Below are 17,138 nucleotides of genomic sequence, written 5' to 3' on the forward strand. Positions count from 1 at the left end.
CCCTCCGTTTTCTCCACCGTGCAACCGCTCACCGCCGTCGACCACTTAAACAGATACGCTGAGCGACCCCGGTTCCTTCCTTGTGACACCGCCCATTTCTTTCTTAACGCCATATTTCGGTGCCATTGAGCCTCTCGTGTCTTTAATAGTGACTGCGGCAAGTCATTCCTCTCTATAATCCTTGCCGAAATTGTTCACGCTTCATGATCTGTGCTTAAAACTGCATCAGCCTCTCACCCCCAGACCGGTGGGCTCACAGAACGCTTTCATCGCTCCCTGTCAGGTGTGCTGGCCGCGTATATCCAGCCCGCCCACACCAACTGGGACGCCATGCTCCCCTTCCTTTCCTTTGCTTACAACACTGCAGTGCAAGTAACAACCAGTTTTTTTCCCTTTTTTTTGCTGTATGGCCGCCCACCTACCTTCAATATGGAAGCATTTTATTTTTGTTCTCAGCGTCCACAACGTCTTCAGCACTCTCCTACGAAGAATTTACTTCCCGTCTCGCCTACTGCCGTAACCTTGCCCGCCTGAATATCGACGCCTGCCAAGCCTCCTGGAAAAGCATCTGGATCCACCCACCGTACTGCGTCTTTTTTTTCCCTGGCATTTAAGTCTTGCTGTGGGCTCCAGTGCGTAATCTCGGCCGCTATATTGATCCTTGTACTGTAGTCGACCAAATGACCCATGTGAACTATCGCGTTGCCTCTCTCAATCCTGAAAAGTACCGTCGTTGCCGCGGTGCAGAGATTCTCCATGTTTCGCACTTAAGCCCTTCGCCCGTCGCCCTTATCTGCGACCAGCAGGTCGCTGTCGTGTGTGAGTTAAAAGGTGTTGTCGTTGTTGTTTTTACCCTCACACAATGGCACTTGGCTAAGCAGGGGGAATGGGCAAGAATTGGGGAGCACAGAAAGAGTCTCAGATAAATCTTATGAATGAAAATAAAATGAATGCTGAGGAAGAAAGAAGTGAACAAAAAGAGACACCGAAATAACGGGAAATGCATAGCGCCCGCAGGATATACACTGAGATTTGTAGCGAAATGGTTAAAAAATAATGATAACTGCCAAAAATAGTAAAAATATTTAAGAAATGGCTACCAAGGTAGCCGATTTGATACCATTAAGAAATTTAGGATGGCGGTAAAAACAGACTTTAGGCTGTACCCAAGTATGGTGGCCCCAAACGACAATATGACCGGGCTGCTCAAACTAAGGCTAAGCTATTGTAATGACTTCTCTAAAAACCGTCTTCTCATCGTGATGAAGGAACGACAAAATAACGAAAAATGATCTATTGACTCGTGTTCATCGCAGAATGCGCAGACGGGAGAAAGCGATAAACCACACCTGTGGAAATAAAAATTTAAAGGTGGGATCCGGCAGCGGAGCCTTGTTGAAGAGACCTCAAGCTGACGTGAATGAATGGCATGGTTTCCTGCTCACCGAATACCTGAGCTGCAGGTAATCATCAGAGCATAAAAGAGATCCAGTTGTCATGCTTAAGAAATTCTGCCCTCCAAACCTCGCTGCTGTGATGTACGCAGTAGCCAGAACAATAGGTAGCACGGGGCCATCGAGGGACGCCTTTGCCAGGCTATCAGCAAAGTCATTGACTGTAACACTGCTATGACCTGGTACCCATATCATATCAACAAGGCTCAAATGATATAATGATAGGAAGGCGTTCAAGATTGGAGAATTAATAGTCGAAGCAAGGTGCGAGCACACAGAAAGAGAGTCTGTAAAGACAGCCACTGCAGAGAAAGATGGGTCTAGTTTGCGAAGAGAAAGCACCACCGCCAGAAACTCCGCTTGGAAAATTGGGGTGTAGTCAGGAAGCCGCAAAGAAAAAGACCAATCTAGAAGTGGGCAATGTATTCCCACCCCTGCCTCTTCTTCACATTTTGAGGCGTCAGTAGGTATCGTTAAGCTAATAGGCCGGCTTTGTAAATGGTCTTCTAAGAATCCATTTAAAATGCGGGGTGGTAAATGCTTAGCGTTTTCGGGAAAATATTATAATAGACAATTTCTACAAAATACCCACTGTTTTTTGTCGGAACGATGTTAAACAGGAGTAACATATTTAAAAACTTTTCGCAGAATAACATAGGACGGGAGAGACAAACACGCACACACACATGAGCGCAAACTTGCAACTGTATTTTCAGAAATGATACACCGCCTTAAGAACCAGAAAGGGCGCAAGCGTACAAATTCCAGAGCATCACGTGTGGGAAGAAAATAGCACGCGCATAGGTACAGTAAAAATTGCGTCAAGTATATGCACATGCAGAATCTTATCAGAACTAATCGGAATTGAAGAACAAAAGCAGGCTATCCATTGCGGAGAAAGGCGACTTCTTTTTTTAGAAGAGCCACCGAAGCCTTACTCACGCAGCCTTCCATAGTGCTAATTTTAAGGGCCTCTATCCCGGGCCAGTCTATCGGAAGCTCGCCCGATAACAACAGTAGAACGACGGAAATGACGGCACTTTTGTTTCTTCTTATTCCTGTCAGTATAGTGTTCGCATTTGAGGCAATGCAAAGACAGTTTCGAGCCGCCACTTGCGCCCAGGCAATTGGCATGCTCTCTGAGCCTGTCATTGAGACAGCACCCTGTCTGGCCTATGTACACAGACCCACAGCTGAGCGGAATCTCATACGCCACACCAACAGTGCAGGGCACAAACTCGGCTTGGTGTTTGGTAAAACAAGTGTTATTCTTCGCCCTTTCGCCTTGGCACCTGCTGGTCACGGCGCACAGGCGGGACAAAGGACACTTGCAAGTTTGCGCTCGTGTGTGTGTGCGTGTTTTTCCCTCCCGTCCTGTGTTATTCTACGCAAAGTTTTTAAATATGTCGCTACACCAACTGGCCCAACGTTCTAACCTATTATACAGGAGTACATTTAAAGATTCAAGCAAATTTTGTACAATAACTACCTGCGGCGTATGAAATCTAGGCCACTGGACTCCGAAAAAGGAGGTCGCCTAGCAACAAAAACTGACAACGAGCCGTGGAAACTTGATTCATACATCCTGAAGTACGTCTGAAAAGTTAGGAACTCAAATATATATAATAAAAATGGAATTCGGGCTTCAAGGTAAAGCACGTTATTAGCGACAAATTTGGGGAGGCCAAGGCAAAGCCGAAGCGGATCCCGGTCCAAAATAACGAGTGGGCGAATTTTGTAAGCAGCTGTACCAGAAAACCGCACAGATCCCAATTCTAAAATTGCTCGGACATAGAAAACATAAACCAGCAAAAGGGAATCTATCCGCATTCAGACCGGGGATTACTTAATCTACGCAACGTACCCACTTCACGAGCCCCTTCCGCTGTAACATGCTCATTGAGAGAGCCCCATGTTAGGTTGTCATCATAAATGACGCCAAGATAATCTAATTACTTAACTTGAGAAATAATTTGTTGCTGGTAAGTGAGAGACAGATGAAAGGGATCTTTTATTTGAAAAACAAGGACAGCACCCTTCTTTACATTTAAGGTGAGTCGCAAGACAGACAACCAACTTTCAAGCCAATTCAGATACGATTGAATGTACACACAAAGAGATTGACTGTCAAGGGCAGCCGTGAAAAATGCAGTGCCGTCCGCATAGACGTACGTTCGGATCCCACAGGCGGCATGGTTGTTTTTTCTGCTGCTTTATAAGTAATTTTCTTTAAGCGATAGATTAATGTAAGTGTTATTATCACACTGATCAGCACTACACATTAAAAAAAATTAAACATTCCCCTAAGCACATGGTTTCGGTGACTGTTAGCTCCCTTCATAGGTTTGTCAAACGAGCCCCTAAATTCCTTTGCCTTGTCTGTATATATACATATATATGAAGGAAGCCAACAGTCACCGAAACCAAGGTGCACAGGGAAATAATTCTTTTTTCGTTAACTTTTTTTATTACTTCGATTAATCTGTCCCTTAAAGAAAATTACTTTCAAAGCAGCAGAAAAAACAACCATGCCGCCGGTGAAATCCGACCCTACGACCTCCAAATATCGCGTCCGGTGCTCTACCAACTGAGCTACGGCGACGGCTGTCCAATCTGCTGCTCTCATGAGTATTTATGTTTATTGCGTGTAAGCGACCTTGAGAGTGTTCACCAGCGCCTGCCAGTCTTGATGCCATAGGTCGCATAAGAGGGTTCTCGCCCAGTTTCCGCCCTCACCGTTAGATGACGTTCTACGTCACATTCGCGCTAATAAAGGACGTGCTACGTTCGCTGCTATGGACGAACCGCTATATATATATATATATATATCTTCGAACCGAGGTTGAGAGGCCAGGGCAAAAGAAAAGGCGCTTGATGCCGCAATAAGTTTTCTGAAAGCCGGAGTGGCCGGCCTTGTGGTCATTGTGAAACACCTTCAAAACTCTACGGCGAAGAGAACGGGGTATGACAGGTTCCCAGGTGTGATAGGGGGCTATAATTACGCTAAATAAAGAGTGCGCCTGATATTTTTACAATATATTTAGAAGCTTTAGAGCATTTGGTCATCATGGCTGGATGTGGGCGCAAGCCTTCAATGTACCCCCTTCAGTTTGTACTTCTTATCAAGCTTAATTGCGATAACCACCACCCTCTTACTAATACGACAGATGTACGCTATGTTCAGCAAGGCGGAAATTTGGGCGAGTTGCTAACTGTTCATTTTCGCTCTCAGCGCAACACGAACGGGACACAAGACGAAGGACTAGCACAAACAGGCGCTGACTATCAACTGTTTTTTTTTTATTTAAGAACGAAAAAGCTATAAATACAAACAGTGAACTACTTATCAACCAACAAAAGTTATCTGGAAGGCACGTGGGAGGTCAGATAGCTCAATTCTCTCTCGGATAACGTTATGGAAGGGCTGCTGATACATTTTGCGCCGTTGTGGTGAATATAAAAAGCTTCCATCACCTCGCGTGTTTATTTATTGTTATGTCGGAACAGGATGCGCGTGTTCTTGTAATCGGGAACACATTGGCACTTTTTGCACTGGAAAGACGCCTGGGCAAGTGGGTCCCCTTTAGCTCTTTTTTCTGCATGATCCTTTTCATGCCTGCATTGGCATTGCCTGCTGTGGGAGCCTGTGTGAGACAGGGGGTCATTTTTCCTGGTGTTTTCATGCTCCATCAAGCGTTTGTTAACGCACCTGCCAGTCTGGCCAATGTACATGGCACCGCAGGAGAAGGGGACCTGGTATACTATCCCTACCTCGCAAGGTATAGATGGCGACACATGACGCACCTGACAAGCATCCCTCTTGCTCTTCCCGTAGTGCCTCTGATTGACCTGTTTGCACATTGCGCTAAGTTTTATAGGTGCAGAAAAGACGACATCAACGTCGTTTCTGCCCGCAACTTTTTTCAGCCCATGTGACAAGCAGTGTGCATACGGGACACAGCCGGATTTTTCTTCTTTTTGGCTTCTTTCGGCTGAGCCCCATTCTTGAGCTGCCTAAGAAGTTTCTCCGCTGCCCTGGAAATGAGTTGATCTGGGTACCCGTTCACAACAACACACACAGCAACAAAGAACTGCAGTTTTTGGATTGGGCACTGTGTGGGGGGAAAAAACACTTTTGTTGGTGGTATCGCCCGAGGACTGCCAAACCATTACTAAACTTCCGGTCTGGCCATTCTAAGCTCATAAAGGAGGGCATTGCCGCATCTTGCCTGCAATCAGCTCTCAGGAAATCTTGCCATGAAAGGACGCGAGAGGGCATTTTGGCGCAAACAGGCAGGTTACGTGTGAACGGGTACCCAGATCAACTCATTTCCAGGGCAGCGGAGAAACCTCTTAGGCAGCTCAAGAATGGGGCTCAGCCGAAAGAAGCCAAAAAGAAGAAAAGGGCGGCTGTGGTCCCATATGAACACTGCTTGTCACATGGGCTGAAAAAAGTTGCGGGCAGATACGACATTGAAGTCGTCTTTTCTGCGCCTAGAAAACTTAGCGCAATGTGCAAACAGGTCAGTCAGAGGCACTACGGCAAGAGCAAGAGGGATGCTTGTCAGGTGCGTCATGTGTCGCCATCTATACCTTGCGAGGTAGGGGTGGTATACCAGGTCCCCTTCTCCTGCGGTGCCATGTACATTGGCCAGACTGGCAGGTGCGTTAACAAACGCTTGATGGAGCATGAAAACACCACGAAGAATGACCCTCTGTTTCACACAGGCTCCCACAGCAGGCAATGCCAATGCAGGCATGAAAAGGATCATGCAGAAAGGAGAGCTAAAGGGGACCCTCTTGCCCAGGCGTCTTTCCAGTGCAAAAAGTGCCAATGTGTTCTGATTACAAGAACACGCGCATCCTGTTCCGACATAACAATAAATTAACACGCGAGGTGATGGAAGCTTTTTATATTCACCACAACGGCGCAAAATGTATCAGCAGCCCTTCCATAACGTTATCCGAAAGGGAATTGAGCTATCTGACCTCCCACGTGCCTTCCAGATAACTTTTGTTGGTTGATAAGTAGATCACTGTTTGTATTTATACGCTTTTCGTTCTTCAATAAAAAGCCAGTTGATAGTCAGCGCCTGTTTGTGCTAGTCCTTCGTCTTGTGTCCCGTTCGTGTTGCGCTGAGAGGGAAAATGTACGCTATGTTGCCAGCTATATACTGATTGGTGAGGAGTCCCACACCTTGTTCACGTCTGTCCGCTAGTACGCGATAGCAGAGCACGTGCCCGCCCCTTAGCACTGTACATGCCTCATCTCCCTTCCTCTATAGGTTTCTCCAAATGCACCTCGAATAGTACTTCTAAAATGTGCACTGGGAAAAATAACTTAAGTGCTTAAATTTAATGGTGTGTTCAGGCAAGAATTTACGTCATTCTCCATCATGTTACTCCAGGTTCTAGCCATTTGCATGGACAAGCAGGCGCACAGCAGCAGCTCTCAGAAAGTGCAGCGTGCGAGGTTGCAGAGCGAAAAACATTGGCAATTTTTGCCTGCTGGATGCGATTTGGAAGGAAGTTTTGAAGAAGGCAGCGCAACAATACTGATGAGAAATCGAGGAGAGGACACAGATAGGCGTTCCCTAGCGTTTTATTTGTGGCCGCTCCTCGGTCCCTCGTCCGTATTGTTGCGCTGCCTTCTTCACAACATGCATCACCAACTAGCCCAGCAGCTTTCTGTCCTGATTTGAGAGGAAGGTGGTGAAATGTTTCAGGTAAGTTCATCTCCTGCTGGAGGTTCGCCGCGGTTTCTGCACGATGTTCGCTTTAGTTTACTGAGAACAAGAGCTAAAAACATTCTGAGCGTAAAAGCATTTGATTCAACGGAAACATCTGATACCACGCAAGCATTTCGTTACCAGGACATGTACAAGTTTCTGTAAAGCTGCTAAAATATCTGTTTTCTCGCTCTGCGCCAGTAGGTAGAGCAGAGTGATCATATTCCTACAGAGGAAAACAAAAAAAACGAATCGGGAAGATTGCCAAGATATGTGGCGCAATCTCACCGTCGCTATTAATGGCGCGCTAATTAGACGTATTCGGGCCAGCTACATTGGGAATGCTTCATGGACGCAAGTACAGTAGAATTCGCATAGATAGATTTCGAGGTTGATGGCTACATATTTCGATATAACACAAATTATACATATCAGAAATGGCAATAGACTTGCTTATCTGCTACCTATAAGTAAGAATTGCACTCAGGCTAGTTACGGGCTGTTTGCGTCTAGTTGCCGGCATGCTGAAAGCGCATCGTTCGCTAGGCGTTGCTAGGTGCAATCTACGACGCATCAAAGCCGCAGCGGGCGGTTTTTAGGAACTAGCCACTGACTATCACAAGACAGCACATTATGAATAGATTACTTGCTCATTAACATATACATTATCACCGCTAGGCTTTAGCTAGTGAAATCGCCTTCACCGCAAAAAGGCATTGTGGCATGGGAAATAAAAGGCCACCTTCAAGTACACACCACGTTCACCTCGTCTCGCACTTCCCCTGCGCTAGCACTGCCAGCCCAAGACTGCACGTGAAAAGTGATCCCGTTAGGAGAAGCACGACTTGCCCGGGCGCGGCGCGCAGTTTAGATGTATCGAGCCACATGCGAAATTGGAATTTGATGCTCAACGCGACTTTCTTCTCCATTTTTACATGATTCTCAACGGGATAATCTGCGTGCTGAGTATAGCGAATAACTAACTAGAAATATCCTACTAGTAGATACCAGTAATAACTATTATCTCGGCTCGACTGTAATTAAGAACGTTAGTAACGTCCGCTTTTCTGATGCTATTACTCTGCTTAACAGTGCAGGGGAAGAATAACAGTGCGTCAGGAATTAAGATGACGTGATATCAGGGATCTGGATAAATTCTGACAGAGGCCAGATGGCGTCTTAAAAAGTGTTTGTCCCTACTTCCACCGTACAAGCCATGGTGATCGTTGCCAAGTAGTTTATTTTTGACGCCTATAAGCGAACTTTCAGCTAGGTGTAATAATCACCTTCAACGAGCTTCTTCTAAAGTTCAGCAGTGGCTGCTATAGATTGCGCCAGGGTGGCTGCCCCGTTTTATATACCCGACCACGGGGATGAAAAATCCTAAATGAATTTATATGTGTTTACCAGCCGTTAAGCATGACGCATGTCGACATTAGCCTTGTATCGGCAATGCAAAGTTTGCATCTTTAAAGATATCCTTAAAAGCAGGACAGTTTTGACTGAGGACGCAGTGCCAATGCAGAGCTGACAATGCGGACATCTGCACTCGAACGCTGTTTGGTCGTCCTTCTTCGAAAGTAAAGTCAAGAAAAATGAACGTGTAATTTGCGTAGCAGTGAGTTCGAAAATGTGGCAATTGGTTCAGATTCATTATTGGACACAGCGCAACAACGACGTGGTTCGTCACAAGCGCATCACAGGGGGCTCCCAAAGTAGTACTGGCCCACTAAATGCCAAGAAGGTGAACTTAAGACCGCAACCCGCCAGCTACACTACTCTAGTGACGACTAATTTGAGAAGAGATCTACTCACGTTATTTTTTCTCTCGTTTTCTACCTCTACTACTGCAACTACTTTTATGCCTGCAACATACAACCTACGGATTGAGTAAAAATGCTCTGGTTTATACAGCTTATAGCTGCTGTGTGTGGCAATGTATCTGTAGATTTTTTAAAAAGCTGCCGCAATTTTGAGAGCATTAATTTTGTCGTTGCTCTCTCAGAAAAGCAATGCCGTGAGGCATTCTTTTCACTGCATTTGATCGTTGTTCCTACGTTTCTCATATTTATGGTAGATGACAGGGACTGGATGGCTACTCGCAGGCGGGGCTATTGATTTCGATAAGTTTTACCAATTCCATTCAATGCTGCAACAATAGGTAAGAGGGAACCTAATAAAGTCAAGATTTCTCATTGGACTGCTCTAAAATGCTTCAAGGTTAACAACTCCATATTACGGATACGAGTAGACGCTAACCTTCTTTCCTGCCTTTCTCTTCTCATAAAGAGGGTTCCATTTCCTCAATACCTAGTGCAGCCCTCAGTGGCTGAACCTGTGCTGTAAGAGCTCTTATTACGTCTAAAAAATAAAACAAAGTTATGCCGTGGTGTAACAAAAGTGAAGTTCAACCGTGACCCGACCAGGTTCGGAAAGGTCCCTCAGAATCGTTCCGGCTCTGGTTCAGTTCCAAGGTGGCGAGAAATATATGCGTTTGGTTCGGTTTCGAGCAAAAATACGGGTTGAGTTCTGGTTTTAGGTTCAGTTTCAGTAATGATTCGACACCCCGGATCTGAATGATTTATTGCTCAAATCATGATTGAGTTACATTGCAAGTATATTTTAAGCTATCTGTATGGGAGTTATTGCTTCTGTTCTTGCAGTAATTATTTTCGCCGCCTAGTGGAATTTTAGACTAAAAATATTTTGCGCTTGCCGTAGATTGCACACGTAGGACCCAAATTTGTTTAGAAAAGTTTACTTGTTACGCGTTACCTTTTGTCACTTAAGGGCACGCTTCGTGAGCGGGTATACAGGGGTACAGGGCTTTAGACAGGCTTTTTGGCCTGGTCAGAAAATCTTTGATGCTCCTAATATGGTAATTAGCCAAGCTAATTTGTAACCTTTTCAGCACTGAAGTTTAGGGAAAAATACACGACATGCAGACTGTAAAGCAAGCTGAGAAACGCTCATTTCAATTGTTTTCAAAAGAGCTTGGCACGGTTTCTTTTTCTGCGTTTGAAAAAAAGAATTCTATATTAAATGACCTGTCACGTCACCATAACCTCCTGTGTCCTGACGTTAGCACCCCCAAAAATGTCCGACCGAAGGAGCATGGTTTAGCAGAGCTGCAGCAATGCGTGAACAGGCCATCGGTCGGAGCAATGGTTCCGCTATAAGAGGGGGGGGGGGGGGGGGGCACATCGCTTTGTTTGTATCACGATGCTCCAGCAGAAGCCTGACCATCGCATCGGCGTTTTACGCCATAGCACCGATAATTTCTCGCAGTTCAACGCGGTCGCCCCTATACCTGTGCACCATATTTTTTGTGAAACAGTGAGCTCATCCCAGAACCGTCGCTCTGAAACAGTGGCCTGTTTATCACTCTGCGTTGTGTAATCTGGCGTGCTTTAATCTGAGCTGCACTCGGAAGATAATACACAGAGCTCACAACCAGTGCATCTATGTCGAAATTTCTGGTACGGATACTATTTTCTTTCAATTGAATTGCAAGCTGAATCTGTTGGTGCTCTGTGAGCCAACTTACTTGAGCCAGGAAAACGCTAAGATTGTGAAATGTACATAAAAATGCTGGCATGGGATGCCCTGCATGGCGCTTTTCGTGTCTGTGTGTGCGCGTGTGCAGGGGTAGAGAAAGAAAGAGACGAGCCACCGGACAGATTTCGCCGCCTGGCTTCACGCACTCACCGGTGGGCCCGGGGGTCCGTCTCTGCCGCGCTCCCCGCGTGGTCCGGCCGGTCCCTGCACAGGTTTGCGTCACTGATGAGCCACAAGCAGTGCAACTCCCCGGGGCCGCGTGAATTTCTTTATTTACGAATACTCAAGTCCTGACATGAGGCCCGTTACTGGAGATTAATCATAGAAACCTGCAACATAAGCAACATCAGGCACTGCCAACGCTGCACCAAATAAGTTGCTAAAAGTCACAAAAACAAAAGGCACAATCATCGCAGTTTTGATGTTGATTGAAATGTGATTACAATAAACGTACAATTTACTTGGAATTATTTGTTGTGAAAGCGTAGCCCCGAAAGCCATTAAAGAAGTTTATTTTAGAACGAAAGTGTTTTGAAGCCATCTGGAAGGTTGTGATAACCCGGTATGTGGCCCTAAGGTTCTAATGTACGCGACGTTTTAATATGAGATGGATAAGTGCATATTTCAACAATAATTTTCATTCTATTCCAGGCCCGTCACCAAATTGCCAAACCACTACTACAAGGATTTTAAAGGGAAAATTACAGCGCGAACATAGACGACGGACGAAGAAGAGGTGCACAACACAAGGGCTGTCTCGCAACTAAAATTTTATTCAAGAGGAAAACACATAAATAAAAGCGTCCGAAAAAACGGCAAAGTCAGCAATCACATGAAGCAATCAACACTTGGAACAAACTAAAAAAAACAGACCAGATAGCGCAGGGCACCCTTTTTTTCTTCTCCTTCTATGACCCATGGCAAATCAGGTGTTCCACAAGAACCATACTTCCGTATCACATAGTGTGATAGAGGGTTGACTGATGCACGTGTTAATCTTCTTCTTTATAAAAAACGCTTCCTTGATCTCTTTAGTACGTTGGTCGCGGTGCCGGTACAGTACCCCGGTTTTCTGAAATATTGCCTTACAGTTGTCTTTATCTTCGCACTGAGCGCAATCTTTAGAAATATCTGACAATGCGTTTTCGTTCTCTTTTAGTCGGACATATAAGCAGCGTCCGGTTTGTCCGATATACACCTTTTGGCAAGTGAAAGGAATCTGGTAGACCACCGAATGCGCACAATCCACAAATCTTGATCTGTGCCGCACCGAACACCTAAAGGGGTGCATTTTTTTTCTTCCATTCTTGGACATCAGTCCCAGTCATCGGACACAGGCGTTGAAGCTTTTGGGGTGCTGTACAGACCACGTCGACATTAAAACGACGAGCAACATTCCTCAGATTGTGCGCCAATCTATGCACGTAGGGAACGGCCACTGCTTTCTTTTTGGCTCCCGTTCTTTCACCTCTGTTCGTGGTCCGGAGACCTCTGAAATTGCCAATTAGTTTTTCGCATGTTCGTGATATCACAGAGAGGGGGAAACCTGCCGCGGTCAGTCGTTCTACTTGCAAGGAAACACCGTCTGCGACGGAGTGCACACAAGATTTTTCTAGAGGAGATCTTAGGCAGGAGAGGGCTATGCCGTTTTTTACCAGTTTTGTGTGCCCTGAGCAAAAGTTCAGTATCGGCTTTTTGGAGCGCGGAATATTAACCCAACAAGTGTGGCCCTCCTTGAACATCAGTCTTACATCTAGGAACTGAAGTTCGTCTTTTTCCGGCATTTCGAACGTGAAATTTAGACCCATTGCGTTCTCTTTAAACACTTTCAACACATCAACCGCGCGCCTAGCGTGCCCTCCCTTTTTCATTAGTACTAGAAAGTCATCTGCATATCTCCAGATCTTAAAAGCAAGACCGTCAAGATTTTCCTTGATCGCTACGTCTACTTTTGCAAGAAAAATGCTACTGAGTATCGGGGCTACACGAGAACCAATACACACACCCTGTTTTTGCAAGAAAATTGTCCCGCGCCATTCCACAAAAGTTGAACACAGGTAAAAAGAAAGCAGTTCTAAAAAGGCTTCTACTGTGATACCGCTGCGACCAGTAAATGCTACTTCATCGTTCTTGAGTGTGATGCATTCCTTCACGGTGGACAAGAGCTTGCCATGAGGTAGGGAATAATACAAATCTTCAACATCAATGCTAAATCCGAAACAGGTTCCTGGGTTGCTATCTTGGAGGTACCGGACGATCGCCTGTGAGTCAGGAACAGCATAGGGGTCGACTACTTATAAAGCGTTGAGGTTCTTTTGTAGATAGCCGGATAGTGCGTGTTGCCAAGTGTGGCGCTCGGACACAATTGTGCGAAAGGGGATATTCTGTTTGTGAGTTTTTGCGGCAGAAAACAATTCAAGACTTGGAGCTGGAGCTTTCTTTACACTAGAAGCAAGTGAGATGAGGTTACACTCCGTTAGCATTTCGACTGCACGGTCCCTTACTCGTTCACACTTCACCTTAACCTGTTTGAAGTTCTTATCTATTGCCGCTTTTGCTTCCTGCGAGTATGATGTCTCGGGGAGCACAACGAAAAATCCTCCCTTATCCGACACCATAAGGCGCAATTATTTCTCATTGAGGAACGTAACTAAAGGTCGTAGGACCTTAGAGTTCCGTGGCCTACCTACAGTTTTTGTCAATGCGTCGACGCACTCCACTACGCAGCGATGGCGGTCTTCCTCGGTGACGCGGCGGGTAATGTTCTCCACCAGAGCCCCCTTTTCCGGCGGAGACAGCACTGGTTCAAAGCAGTACTTGGGGCCAAGCTTGAGCAATTCTCTGTGCTGCTGCGGAATCTGGGCATCTCCAAGCAGAAGGACGTCCTGGCCGGCATTTACCACCCGATTCTTCTTCGGGAGTTGGGGACGTACAGAAGCCCACAGGAACTCGATGGTCTGGTCCGCTGTCTTCGTCCAGTCTCTAAAAGCTCGTGCTTGACGCCGGTTATCGCCTTCCTTGCCGCAGGCAATACGTAGGCAGTCCTTCAAAAAGCGGGCTTGCCGACACCATTCCGAGCGTAGCATGCGGCAAAATCTTCTCGAGTGTCCCGCGGAAGGAAGTATGGGTCCACACATCCACTGCACGTCAGCTGGGCAGGTTCCAGTCTTGATGTGCCATGACGCTATACGAGCCAGCGCTCATATACAGCGTACAAAGAAGCCACACGAGCCGGGTTGTAAAGAAAGGTATTAGACCACAAAAAAGAGCCCGATGTACTAGAAATTTGCTGTAAAAGGATGGAAAGTTGGGCTAGTTGGGTTACGTACATTTTAAAGGAAAATATACAGCGCGAACATAGACGACGGACGAAGAAGAGGTGCACAACACAAGCGCTGTCTCGCAACTAAACTTTTATTCAAGAGGAAAACACATATATAAAAGCGTCCGAAAAAACGGCAAAGTCAGCAATCACTAGAGGCAATCAACACTTGGAACAAACTAAAAAAAAAACAGACCAGATAGCGCAGGGCGCCCTTTTTTTTCTCCTTCTATGACCCATGGCAAATCAGGTGTTGCACAAGAACCGTATCTCCGTATCACATAGTGTGATAGAGGGTTGACTGATGCACATGTTAATCTTCTTCTTTATAAAAAAAAACTTGCATGATCTCTCTAGTACGTTGGTCGCGGTGCCGGTACAGTACCTCGGTTTTCTGAAATATTGCCTTACAGTTGTCTTTATCTTCGCACAGATCGCAATGTTTAGAAACATCTGACGATGCGTTTTCGTGCTCTTTTAGTCGGATATTTAAGCAGCGCCCGGTTTGTCCGATATACACCTTTTGGCAAGTGAAAGGAATCTGGTAGACCACCGAACGCGCACAATACACAAATCTTGATCTTTGCCGCACCGAACACCTAAAGGGGTGCATTTTTTTCTTCCATTCTTGGACATCAGTCCCAGTCATCGGACACAGGCGTTGAAGCTTTTGGAGTGCTGTACAGACCACGTCGACATTAAAACGACGAGCAACATTCCTCAGATTGCGCGCCAATCTATGCACGTAGGGAACGGCCACTGCTTTCTTTTTGGCTCCCGTTCTTTCACCTCTGTTCGTGGTCCGGAGACCTCCGAAATTGCCAATTAGTTTTTCGCATGTACGCGATATCACAGAAAGGGGGAAACCTGCCGCGGTCAGTCGTTGTACTTGCAAGGAAACACTCAAGGAAAAACTCACAAACCGAATATCCCCTTTCGCACAATTGTGTCCGAGCGCAACACTTGGCAACACGCAGTATCCGGCTATCTACAAAAGAACCTCAACGCCTTAGAAGTAGTCGACCCCTATGCTGTTCCTGACTCACACGCGATCGTCCGGTAACTCCTAGATAGCAACCCAGGAACCTGTTTCGGATTTAGCATTGATGTTGAAGATTTGTATTATTCCCTACCTCATGGCAAGCTCTTGTCCACCGTGAAGGAATGCATCACACTCAAGAACGATGAAGTAGCATTTACTGGTCGCTGCGGTATCACAGTAGAAGCCTTTTTAGAACTGCTTTCTTTTTACCTGTGTTCAACTTTTGTAGAATGGCGCGGGACAATTTTCTTGCAAAAACAGGGCGTGTGTATTGGTTCTCGTGTAGCCCCGATACTCAGTAGCATTTTTCTTGCAAAAGTAGACGTAGCGATCAAGGAAAATCTTGACGGTCTTGCTTTTAAGATCTGGAGATATGTAGATGACTTTCTAATACTAATGAAAAAGGGAGGGCACGCTAGGCGCGCGGTTGATGTGTTGAAAGTGTTTATAGAGAACGCAATGGGTCTAAATTTCACGTTCGAAATGCCGGAAAAAGACGAACTTTAGTTCCTAGATGTAAGACTGATGTTCAAGGAGGGCCACACTTGTTGGGTTAATAATCCGCGCTCCAAAAAGCCGATACTGAACTTTTGCTCAGGGCACACAAAACTGGTAAAAAACGGCATAGCCCTCTCCTGCCTAAGATCTCCTCTAGAAAAATCTTGTGTGCACTCCGTCGCAGACGGTGTTTCCTTGCAAGTAGAACGACTGACCGCGGCAGGTTTCCCCCTCTCTGTGATATCACGAACATGCGAAAAACTAATTGGCAATTTCAGAGGTCTCCGGACCACGAACAGAGGTGAAAGAACGGGAGACAAAAAGAAAGCAGTGGCCGTTCCCTACGTGTATAGATTGGCGCACAATCTGAGGAATGTTGCTCGTCGTTTTAATGTCGACGTGGTCTGTACAGCACCCCAAAAGCTTCAACGCCTGTGTCCGATGACTAGGACTGATGTCCAAGAATGGAAGAAAAAAATGCACCCCTTTAGGTGTTCGGTGCGGCACAGATCAAGATTTGTGGATTGTGCGCGTTCGGTGGTCTACCAGATTCCTTTCACTTGCCAAAAGGTGTATATCGGACAAACCGGGCGCTGCTTAAATATCCGACTAAAAGAGCACGAAAACGCATCGTCAGATGTTTCTAAAGATTGCGCTCAGTGCGAAGATAATTCTTTCGTTAAAATTTAAGCAGCGCTAACTTTTAGGACGAATACACAGAGGACATGACAGGACGGGCGCTGACTCCAACTATGTTTATTGAACACGTTTTTTCGTGGAACATATAAGACAAAACGAACCGTGAGCGCATGCGCATCTGCGACAGACCACAAAAAGAAAAGGCCAAGATGACAACGATGACAGCTAAGGTAGATTAATGAGGGCGGCACGCATTTCGTCCCATATTTTTAAGCAATCTGAATTCGCTGGCATGCAGGGAGACAGAAGTGGTGCTGACATTTTAACGAAAGAATATGCATAACCAACTAGCCCCGCAACGTGTTTTACTGTGCGAAGATAAAGACAGCTGTAAGACAATATTTCAGAAAACCGAGGTACTGTACCGGCACCGCGACCAATGTACTAGAGAGATCATGGAAGCGTTTTTTATAAAGAAGATTAACACGTGCATCAGTCAACCCTCTATCACACTATGTGATACGGAGATACGGTTCTTGTGCAACACCTGATTTGCCATGGGTCATAGAAGGAGACGAAAAAAAAAGGGCGCCCTGCGCTATCTGGTCTGTTTTTTTTTTTAGTTTGTTCCAAGTGTTGATTGCCTCATGTGATTGCTGACTTTGCCGTTTTTTCGGACGCTATTATATATGTGTTTTCCTCTTGAATAAAAGTTTAGTTGCGAGACAGCACTTGTGTTGTGCACCTCTTCTTCGTCCGTCGTCTATGTTCGCGCTGTATTTTTTCCTTTAAAATGTACGTAACCCAACTAGCCCAACTTTCCATCCTACTACAGCAAATTTCTAGTACATCGGGCTCTTTTTTGTGGTCTAATACCTTTCTTTACAACCCGGCTC

The 17,138-nt window shown here is 45.8% G+C and overlaps 1 protein-coding gene across 1 annotated transcript in view; it reads right to left on the reverse strand.

Moving 5' to 3' along the window:
• Positions 1 to 17,138, reverse strand: part of LOC144094168 (uncharacterized) — a 459,487-nt gene that overhangs the window by 239,157 nt on the left and 203,192 nt on the right. The window contains exon 15 of the mRNA XM_077628085.1: positions 10,892 to 10,945. Coding sequence (XP_077484211.1) covers positions 10,892 to 10,945 — 54 coding nt within the window. The remainder of the gene's footprint in view (positions 1 to 10,891; positions 10,946 to 17,138) is intronic.

This window comes from Amblyomma americanum, chromosome 6, assembly GCF_052857255.1.
Source record: "Amblyomma americanum isolate KBUSLIRL-KWMA chromosome 6, ASM5285725v1, whole genome shotgun sequence".
NCBI classification, from domain to species: domain Eukaryota; kingdom Metazoa; phylum Arthropoda; class Arachnida; order Ixodida; family Ixodidae; genus Amblyomma; species Amblyomma americanum.